This window comes from Fistularia commersonii, chromosome 12 (genome assembly GCF_037954325.1).
Source record: "Fistularia commersonii isolate RoL2024-O1a breed Wild chromosome 12, RoL_Fcom_v1.0, whole genome shotgun sequence".
Lineage (NCBI taxonomy): Eukaryota > Metazoa > Chordata > Actinopteri > Syngnathiformes > Fistulariidae > Fistularia > Fistularia commersonii.
In genome coordinates, this window is record NC_141295.1 from 4,700,578 (window position 1) to 4,710,708 (window position 10,131).

The 10,131-nt window shown below is 54.0% G+C and overlaps 1 protein-coding gene across 5 annotated transcripts in view; it reads left to right on the top strand.

The window, feature by feature from the left end:
• The window catches only part of usp34 (ubiquitin specific peptidase 34), a 27,720-nt gene extending 18,136 nt beyond the window's left edge, over window positions 1–9,584 (top strand). For 4 of the 5 annotated variants that reach the window (XM_086156507.1, XM_086156502.1, XM_086156504.1 and 1 more), the window contains exons 48-77: window positions 32–110; window positions 199–252; window positions 344–439; window positions 525–589; window positions 664–739; window positions 837–884; window positions 994–1,059; window positions 1,169–1,249; window positions 1,327–1,412; window positions 1,547–1,715; window positions 1,805–1,879; window positions 1,953–2,104; window positions 2,174–2,327; window positions 2,406–2,450; window positions 2,523–2,627; window positions 3,006–3,153; window positions 3,233–3,537; window positions 3,614–3,943; window positions 4,938–5,095; window positions 5,184–5,262; window positions 5,369–5,495; window positions 5,605–5,712; window positions 5,805–5,909; window positions 6,115–6,239; window positions 6,356–6,479; window positions 7,079–7,158; window positions 7,245–7,385; window positions 7,463–7,603; window positions 7,688–7,844; window positions 7,964–9,584. In XM_086156507.1, coding sequence (XP_086012633.1) covers window positions 32–110; window positions 199–252; window positions 344–439; window positions 525–589; window positions 664–739; window positions 837–884; window positions 994–1,059; window positions 1,169–1,249; window positions 1,327–1,412; window positions 1,547–1,715; window positions 1,805–1,879; window positions 1,953–2,104; window positions 2,174–2,327; window positions 2,406–2,450; window positions 2,523–2,627; window positions 3,006–3,153; window positions 3,233–3,537; window positions 3,614–3,943; window positions 4,938–5,095; window positions 5,184–5,262; window positions 5,369–5,495; window positions 5,605–5,712; window positions 5,805–5,909; window positions 6,115–6,239; window positions 6,356–6,479; window positions 7,079–7,158; window positions 7,245–7,385; window positions 7,463–7,603; window positions 7,688–7,844; window positions 7,964–8,655 — 4,171 coding nt within the window. In that variant the 3' untranslated portion in view covers window positions 8,656–9,584. The remainder of the gene's footprint in view (window positions 1–31; window positions 111–198; window positions 253–343; window positions 440–524; window positions 590–663; window positions 740–836; window positions 885–993; window positions 1,060–1,168; window positions 1,250–1,326; window positions 1,413–1,546; window positions 1,716–1,804; window positions 1,880–1,952; window positions 2,105–2,173; window positions 2,328–2,405; window positions 2,451–2,522; window positions 2,628–3,005; window positions 3,154–3,232; window positions 3,538–3,613; window positions 3,944–4,937; window positions 5,096–5,183; window positions 5,263–5,368; window positions 5,496–5,604; window positions 5,713–5,804; window positions 5,910–6,114; window positions 6,240–6,355; window positions 6,480–7,078; window positions 7,159–7,244; window positions 7,386–7,462; window positions 7,604–7,687; window positions 7,845–7,963) is intronic. The other variant, XM_086156503.1, reaches the window with a different exon arrangement.
• The last annotated feature ends 547 nt before the right edge of the window (window positions 9,585–10,131 follow it).

Sequence of the window (10,131 nt, forward strand, 5' to 3'; positions counted from 1 at the left end):
CGCCCCGGCTGAAACGCGCCTCCGCCCGCAGGTACCTGTTCAACGACGCCGAGGTGAAGCCCTTCGATTCGGCGCAGCTGGCGTCCGAGTGCTTCGGCGGGGAGATGACGGTAGGCCGTCGCCGTGGAAACACACACACACACACACACACACACGCCGTCGTTAATCCCGTGACTGACAGAAACTTTGGCGTTTCAGACCAAAACCTACGACTCCGTCACCGACAAGTTCATGGATTTCTCCTTCGAGAAGGTGAGGACGCTCCTCCTTCCAGAACCTCCTCAGCTCTTTAAGCTATCGGACCGTTTCTCGCCTGATTGTTTGATGGAACGTTGTCCTGCAGACCCACAGCGCCTACATGCTGTTCTACAAGAGGGTCGACCTGGAGGACGAGAACAGCAAGGACTTCAGCTTCGACGTCTCTCCAGACCTGCTGGAGGTAACGGAGCCTCCTCCTCCTCCTTCTTCTTCTCCTCCTCAAATAGTCCTCAAACAGCATCGCTAATGGTCTCTCCTCTTCCCAGTGGATCTGGCACGACAACATGCAGTTCCTCCAGGACAAGAACATCTTCGAGCACACCTACTTCGGGTAGGTGGTCCCTCCTTCTGCCGCTGCGCCGATCTTCTCCGAGATGTTGTGTGACGTGCGTTGTTGTGGTGTAGTTTCATGTGGCAGCTGTGCAGCAGCATCCCCAGCACCCTGCCCGACCCCAAGGCCATCTCCCTCATGACGGCCAAGGTGAGCGCCGTCTGCGCACACACACACACACACACACACACACACACACACACACACACACACGCACGTCTGACTGGGCCGTGTCCTTCACCTGCAGCTCAGCACCTCTTTCGTCCTGGAAACGTTCATCCACTCCAAGGAGAAGGTAAACCGTCCTCCCTTTTCCCTCTCCAAGACGCATCACCAGTCACTCATGAGTGTGTGTGTGTGTGTGTGTATGTATATATATATGTGTGTGTGTGTGCGATCACCAGCCCACCATGCTGCAGTGGATCGAGCTCCTCACCAAGCAGTTCAACAACAGCCAGGCCGCCTGCGAGGTTTGTCTCACACACTCTCTTTCACACACACACACACACACACACACACACACACACACACACACGTGTGTGTTACTTGTACCGTAACGCCGGCTCTCGTCGTCCCCAGTGGTTCCTGGACCGGATGGCGGACGACAACTGGTGGCCGATGCAGATCCTCATCAAGTGTCCCAATCAGATCGTGCGACAGGTAAGCTCCGCCCCCGGCGTCCCCTAAGCTCCGCCCCCTGGGAGGCGCGCTCAGCCCCGGCTGTCTCCGCCCTCCAGATGTTCCAGAGGTTGTGCATCCACGTCATCCAGCGTCTGCGGCCGGTCCACGCCCACCTCTACCTGCAGCCCGGCATGGAGGACGGGTACGTCGCCGCCGCCATCTTCCCGTCACATGGTCGCGGAGAGCCAATCGGAAGCTCTCTTTCGTCCCGTTTCTTAAAAACGGGAGCGAACGGAAAGGGATGGGCTCTGACCCGAGGTGCGTCGTCCTCCGCAGCTCGGACGACATGGACGGCCCGGTGGAGGACATCGGCAGCCGCTCCTGCGTCACTCGCTTCGTGAAGACGCTCCTGTCCATCATGGAACACGGCGTGAAGCCGCACAGCAAACACCTGACCGAGTACTTCGCCTTCCTCTACGAGTTCGCCAAGATGGGCGAGGAAGAGGTTGGCGCTTTCGCTCGGCCCGCCGCCCGCCAGCCGTCCCGTCCCCGCGTCCCGCTAACTCCGCGTTCCTTTCTCGCCGGCGTCCGCAGAGCCAGTTCCTGCTGTCCCTGCAGGCCATCTCCATCATGGTGCACTTCTACATGGGGACCAAAGGCCCGGAGAACGTGAGTCGCCGCGCCGCGCCGCCGGCGTCCCGCCGGAGGACGCCGGAGGCTGAACGGCGTCCTCTGGTCTCAGCCGCAGGTGGAGGTGCTGTCCGAAGAGGAGGGCGAGGAGGAGGACGAGGAGGAGGACATCCTGTCTCTGGCGGAGGAGAAGTATCGCCCGGCGGCTCTGGAGAAGATGATCGCCCTGATCGCCCTCCTGGTGGAACAGTCTCGCTCGGAGAGGTGGGACGGAGAAGCTCCGGCTTCGTCCCGCCGGACCGTGGGAGTAACTCCGCCTTCCTCCGTCTCCAGACACCTGACGCTGTCCCAGAGCGACATGGCGGCGCTGACCGGAGGGAAAGGCTTCCCCTTCCTCTTCCAGCACATCAGGGACGGCATCAACATCCGGCAGACGTGCAACCTCATCTTCAGCCTCTGTCGCTATAACAACCGTCTGGCCGAGCACGTAGGTCCACCTCGACGCACGCCGCCGGCGGCTTCGGAGGCGAGAAGGTTTAAGGTTTATGGTGTTTTCTCCCCGCAGATCGTCTCCATGCTCTTCACCTCCATCGCCAAGCTGACCCCCGAGGTGAGCGCTCCTCCGGGACCTTCCGAAACCCCTTTTGGGTTCCGCGACTAAAGCTGCGTTTCCTCCGCTCAGGCGGCGAACCCCTTCTTCAAGCTGCTCACCATGCTGATGGAGTTCGCCGGCGGCCCCCCTGGGATGCCCTCCTTCGCCTCCTACATCCTGCAGAGGATCTGGGAGGTAAGGACACCGTTTAGGCAGAGACAAAACTGGATTCTGGAGCTCCTAACATGCTAACGCTAACAATGCCAGACGGGTATTTTGATACCCCCCAGATGACCAAAGTAACAATATCACAATAGCACTTTCAACTTGCAAAATACATATTTTATTGCCTGCTTATATATTGTATAGTTATTTTATATATATTGTCCGTTTTATACAGTTTTATATTCGTATTGTCCAGGACTACAGATGGAAATTAGCTATGAGCTATAATCTGGTAGAAACATCTCTGCCTCTGTGCTCGATGTATTTGTACACTGTCCTAATAAACTTCTAAACAAACAAACAGACGACAGTGTGTGTGTGTGTTCACGCTGTGTGTGTGTGTGACAGGTGATCGAGTACAACCCGTCCCAGTGTCTGGACTGGCTGGCGGTCCAGACTCCCAGGAACAAACTGGCCCACAGCTGGGTTCTGCAGAACATGGAGAACTGGGTGGAGCGCTTCCTGCTGGCGCACAACTACCCGCGAGTCCGGACGTGTGAGTGAAACGCCGCCGTTATTTTTCCTGGGAAAGACACCAGAAGAGTCAAGGTATCTCCTCCTCCTCCTCCCTGCAGCGGCGGCCTACCTCCTGGTCTCCCTCATCCCCAGCAACTCCTTCCGCCAGATGTTCCGCTCCACGCGTTCCCTCCACCTGCCGACCCGCGAGCTGCCGCTGTCGCCCGACACCACGGTGGTGCTGCACCAGGTGTACAACCTGCTGCTGGGGCTGCTGGTCCGCGCCAAGCTCTACGTGGACGCCAGCGTGCACGGCACCACCAAGCTGGTGCAGTACTTCAGCTTCATGACCTACTGCCTCATCTCCAAGACGGAGAAGCTCATGTTCTCCGGGTACTTCATGGACCTGTGGAACCTGTTCCAGGTAAGCGCGAAGCGCGCCGCCTTCCCCGATCGGCGCCGCTCGCCCCGTCGCCGCGGTAACCTCTCCCCGTCCCCAGCCCAAGCTGTCGGAGCCGGCCATCGCCACCAACCACAACAAGCAGGCGCTGCTGTCCTTCTGGTACAACGTGTGCGTGGACTGCCCGGAGAACGTGCGGCTGGTGGTGCAGAACCCCGTGGTGACCAAGAACATCGCCTTCAACTACATCCTGGCCGACCACGACGACCAGGAGGTGGTGCTGTTCAACCGCGGCATGCTGCCCGCCTACTACGGCATCCTGCGCATGTGCTGCGAGCAGTCGCCCGCCTTCACCCGCCAGCTGGCGTCGCACCAGAACATCCAGTGGGCCTTCAAGAACCTGACGCCGCACGCCAGCCAGTACCCTGGGGTGGGTGTCCGAGGCGGCGGGAAGGGGGGGGGAGATGATTCTCGCCGTTTTAAAGTAGGTTTTCCGTGTACAGTAAACCCTTGTTTTTCGCATTCCAAAAAGAACCCGTGATAGGCCAAATCCGTGAAGTAGAAACCTTTTTTTTTTTACAATTATTATACAATTAAATACTCTATTATACGTTGAAAAGAAAGAACAAACCATCCTTCAATCATTTGTTTCGCAAATAAAAGTACTGCACTTTAGACACGTTTTTTTCAACATATAACTTCTGTACTGTACAGTCAAATAATAATTTTAATCCTCAATGTGAACAGAAGGCTTCAAATTGCGGAGCTTAGCTCCGCCCACCGCGACCCGAGGAATTGGATTAAACGGGAGAAAATTAAAAATGATTATAGAAAAAAATTGCGGTCAGTTGCAACCCTTTTCGCATCCTTATTAAAACTTATCGCTGTTGTCGTCCTTAGGTTTTTTCTAACGTAAGATTCATTCATTCCGTAATGCCGACCTACAGCCGCATAGCTTTTAGCTTCCCTTAGCATGTCCAGAAGTTTAACTTTATCTGCGATAGTTGCGATAGATCTTCCTGCCGCAGGTGCTTTTGTCGCTCCAGAGCGTTTTGTCAACATTATGGGTTTTAGAGAAACTGGAAATCGCGAGAGAATTTGCACGTGCGTCATGTAAATTCAGCAAGCTGTTTTACGTACGTGTGCATATTAAACTGCAACCTTATTGACGCACAGGTAGAGAAGAAGCGGAGTGACTTTTTAGCCAATCAGAATGCAGAACACAATGCACCATGCAAATCCGTGAAGTAGCGAAACCGTGAAAAGTAAACCGCGTTCTAGCGAGGGATCACTGTACGCTCCAAGTCCGGCTCATTTGGCCTCGATTAAAGCCTCAGTTAAATCTCTTAATAAATGTTAATGGGGATCTTAGCATGTTAGCAATACTGAGGTTCGTGTGTGTGTGTGTGTGTGTGTGTGTGTAGGCGGTGGAGGAGCTATTCAACCTGATGCAGCTGTTCGTGGCCCAGCGGGCCGACATGAGGGAGGAGGAGCTGGAGGACGTCAAGCAGTTCAAGAAGACCACCATCAGCTGCTACCTGCGCTGCCTGGACGGACGTTCCTGCTGGACCACGCTCATCAGGTACACACACACACACACACACTTGACAAAGACGTCCTACTTGGAGGGAGAACCTCCTGACGCTCTGCAACGTGGACCTTCTTCTCAGTGCCTTCAGGGTTCTGCTGGAGAACGACGAGGACCGGTTGCTGGTGGTCTTCAACAGGGGACTCATCCTCATGACGGAGGTACGGACGCCGTCGCTCTGGCCAGCGGAGGGAAGGGTGCCGGTCGCCAACGTGTGTGTGTGTGTGTGTGTGTGTGTGTGTGTGTGTGTGTGTGTTTCCTCTGCAGTCCTTCAACACCCTGCACATGATGTACCACGAGGCCACGGCGTGTCACGTGACGGGCGACCTGGTGGAGCTGCTGTCCATCTTCCTGTCGGTGCTGAAAGCCACCAGGCCGTACCTGCAGCGCAAAGGTTCGCTCGCCAACTCGATCGGTTGCCCGCGGCGATGAAACATCAGGAGACAAAATTATTTATGAATTCCACGCGTAAAATAAAGGAAAAAGTGTGTCTTCTCTTCCAGATGTGAAGCAGGCTCTGATCCAGTGGCAGGAGAGGATCGACTTCGCCCACAAGCTGCTGACCCTCCTCAACTCCTACAGCCCCCCTGAGCTCCGCAATGCCTGCCTGGGTAACACACACACACACACACACACACCTCACCTACGCTGACTGGCGTGTGTGAAGTTGGAAGTCAGCTGCTCTCGCTGTCTCCCTCTGCAGACGTGTTGAAGGAGCTGGTTCTTCTGAGTCCGCACGACTTCCTGCACACGCTGGTGCCCTTCCTGCAGCACAACCACTGCACCTACCACCACAGCAACATCCCCAGTGAGTCCGTCCTCCTCACCTTCTCGCTGCTCCTCAGCATCTTCACCGCAGGTGTGGTGGACACCACGAACGCCACGTCTCGGGCTGATGATTGACAGCAGAGAGACCCGCCCCTTGCTCTTTATGACAATAGAAAACTCTTGTTCTGCTTGGTTGTGGAAGCTTCTAGTGTCTCCTGTGTGTGTGTGTGTGTGTGTGTGTGCAGTGTCTTTCGGGCCGTACCTGCCCTGCAGGGAGAACATCAAACTGATGGGAGCCAAGAACAACATCCGACCCCCAAGACCAGAGCTCAACATGTGTCTGCTGCCTTCCATGGTGGAGAGCAGCAAGGTACGTCCTCCTGACCTCTGACCCCTGTGAGCGAAGCTCCTGCAGGGTTTCATATATGTGTGTGTGTGTGTGTGTGTGTGTGTGTGTGTGTGTGTGTGTGTGTGTGTGTGTGTCAGGGCAAAGACGACGTGTACGACCGCATGCTGCTGGACTACTTCCTGTCCTACCACCAGTTCATCCACCTGCTGTGTCGCGTCGCCATCAACTGCGAGAAATTCACCGACACCCTCGTCAAACTGAGTATGTCGGTTTTACCGGATTCTTATTTTATTATTTCGGTTTTGCCGGATTTGGAGCAAAAAGACAAAGTTCCAAACGAATCGGAATAAGAAACATCGTTTACTTAGTGAACTGCATGTTAGTTCAAAATGAGATTATCTGTAAACAAGCTGAAAACCAGGAAGTGACAGCGGAGAGAACACACAACAGGAGGTCCTCGGCCGACTTCGCTATTTTTGTGAGCCCGATGGAAACAAAAACGCTTTTCCCCGTAAATCGCCGCGTGACGGCGTGTTCCTCGGCTCCGCTCGCCATTTACCTCCCGCACAGAATTTGTTGTTGACGTCGGGAACGCCGTACATCAGAATGATGTTGTGACACAACCACTTGCCGCGCGAACCGAGGACTTCCTGTTTATACAAACACCTCTTTATCTTAAAGAGAGGTCTGAAAAAAACCACATCTCTCTTGAAATAAGGCCTTAGCTGTTGTTCAAATGTGAAACTATTCCTTCATTACAGTTAAAACGAGCGCTAAACCAAACAATTCACCGGGATTACCTTTGCAATCATGAAATATTGGCTCACGGTCAAACCGCGGTAACGGCCTGCTTCCTCCAGGTGTGCTGATCGCGTACGAAGGACTTCCTCTTCACCTGGCTCTCTTCCCCAAGCTGTGGACGGAGCTCTGCCAGTCCCAGGTACTCCACTCCGCTTCGCGTTACTTTATCGGACAGCGGGAGGTGAACGCCGGCCGCTGTAAGAAGCGTGTGTTTCCCCTCCTCAGTCTGTCTTGGCTAAGACGTGCGTGAAGCTGCTGTGTGAAGATCCGGCCTTCAGCGAGTACATCAAGTACATCCTGATGGACGAGAGGACTTTCCTCAACAACAACGTGGCCTACTCCTTCCTCACCTGCTTCCTGCACAAGGTACCCGCTCTTCGCCGGCGCGGACGTAGCTCCACGTCCCGCGTCCGGCGTTTCCTAACGTTGGGAGAATCCCGCAGGTCCAGGTGCTGTCGGGTCCCGGCTGCTCCAACCTGATCGGCGTTCTGGTCACCAACCTGCTGAGCGAGCAGAGCAGCCTGCAGCCCGAGCTGGCCGCTCATCGGCTGGAGCTCAGCAAGACCAGCGGCCTGCTGAACGCGGTACGCGAACACACACGGATGTAAAAGACAAACACACACACACACACATCTGCTCACATATCCCGGTGTCCTTCCACGTGTCAGGATCTGAGGGCCCTGGTGTTGCTGCTGTCGGTCCAGCCGCCGCAGGTGGTGGACCCGGCCCTCTGCCCCGCCCTGCAGGAGCTGCTGGGCCGCTGCAGGGTGTGTGTGCAGCAGCGCAGTGTCCTGGAGCTGGAGGCCAAAGACCACAAGGCCAAAGGTAAAACACACACACACACACACACACACGCGGGTTGGGAAATTGAAGAAGCCTTGGGGATGACGGGTGAAGAAGTCCGGTTGCCGTGACGAGTGAATCTTGGTGTGTGTGTGTGTCAGCGGAGGACGAAGGTGCGACTCCGGTGAAGCGGCGGCGGGTGAGCAGCGAAGACGAGCGCATAGGTGACGGGGCGGCGGCGGCGGCGGCGCTCTGCGCCACCGCCTCCGCCCTCGCCCCGTGCGGCGAGCAGAAGGCCGACCCCCAGGAGGCGCTGACGCCCGCCAGCACCTCGGACACGGAGACCCGCGACTCGTCGTCCCTGATCGACCCGGGGACGGAGCAGGACCCGCCGTCGCCGGAGCCGACCCCGGCCGGGAACCCGGACCTGTCCCCGAAAGAGGAGAAGATGGAGGGCTCCACGTCCTCTTCCTCGTCCTTCTCCTCCTCCTCCTCGTCCTCCCTGCTGCAGGAGGGCGGCGGCGGCTTCATGCAAGCGGAGGAGGCGCAGGAGGCGCCGCCGCCGCACAGCCGGCCGAGCGAGGAGGAGCCGCGGGACGACGCCAAGGACAAGAAGGAGTCGGACTCCAAGAGCGGCTCGGCGCCGTCCCCGCCGGAGGACGCCGCCGCCTTCCCGTCGGCCCTGGGGACGGCGGGGGACGGGCCGGAGGGCGGCGCCGGCCACGGCCCGTCCCCGCAGGTGTTCCCGGGCGTCGGACCCCCGCCGGACCTGCTGGACATGCTGTACAGGACGGTGGAGGCCACCATCGCCATAGTTACCAAACTGTCCGTCAAAGGCCCGCCCTCCTCGTGACATCATCGGCTCACAGTCGCCAAGAGATTTTTTTCCTTTTTGTTTTTTTTTTGTTTTGTTTTTTTTCTTGCCAGGCGCGTTCCTCCTCTCCCTCGTCCCGGATCTGAATTCCGCTCGGTTTCTTCTTCTTCTTCTTCTTCTTCTTCTGCTGTTTGTGCTGCTGTTGTTGCCTTCAGCCGATGTTCCGTCAGTGGCGCCGCCGTGTCGTCCCGCTCCGTAAACCTCCGACTCGCACAGCCGACCTTAAAGAAGACAAAACACAAAAACGTGTCCAAGCTATAGCACATTTTTTCAAAGGGCAAAGAGAAAGTTGTTTTTTTTTTTTTTTTTTTTTTTGTTTGTTTTTTTTCCCCCCTTATTTTGTTTAGGTTTTCGTTTCGTGTGCGTGTGTGTGTTTTATACAGATTTGAATTTGTTTTTGGAAAGTGATTTTATTTGTTTTAGGTTTGCTGTAACGGGGAAAGGTTTACACGACTTTTGCTCCTCTATGTAATTTAATTTTATTGCATTTTTACTGTGTATAAAGATGGTCATCCTCTGTGCCAGTTTTGTACTTTACAAAAGAGGCAAAGGAAAGTTGCCTTGATGTTTTCTGTGGTTTAATTATCCAGAAACTAAGTTTACCTGTAAATTAAGAGAACCACAAGAAACTTGATTCTGTAAAGAATCCTCTCTAGTCATTGCCTGAAGGTGTATATGAAAACTATATAAATATATATATAAATATCTTTATATATATATGAATATATAAAAGTGGTGCTTTATTTGACTGTGGTTGAAATAAAGCCCCCCTGATGGACCAGTTGGAGCTTTTATTTTCTTTAAGAACATTCCATATTCTATTGTTTATTTGAGCTTCTGCTGTGTCATGATTCTCCACTGATTTTATTTTAATAGAGAATAAATTAATAAAAACTGTTTTAATATGACCACCTGTGAGCTGGAGTCCATCTGGAGCTTTGAGGGTGTCTCTTGTTGTTGTGGGCCAGATCTTTTGGAGACGCTCCAGAGCAGCTTCGGGTAAGATCACACACACACTCTTTGGGATCGGCCGTATGTTAAATTCAATTTCCCCGTTGAAATGAACTGAAACCACCTGTTTTATAAATGTACTTTAACAGATAAAGGGATGAAACGCGTCGTTTTTTCAATTTGCTGCTCTTACTTTCTGGCTCCGCATTTAATGTGTTGCTAATTTTAATGTGCACGTTTTGCAACACTTTACATCTAAACTCCGTTTATGGACGAGTAAAGTCGCCATGTTTGTTATTTTTCCATGATTTAACTCTCGGGTTTTTGCGTCCTTTTGCGCCTTTGACAAAATCCCCGGTGCGAATTCTCAAAGCACAAGTGCATTTTATTGTTTTTTTTTAAATGTGATTTGAAGAATCGCACCACATCACTTGGATAAAAACTCAGTCTCTGTAATTCTGAAGAAAAGCGCTCATTGTTTTGTTTTGTCCTCTGAAGTTACTT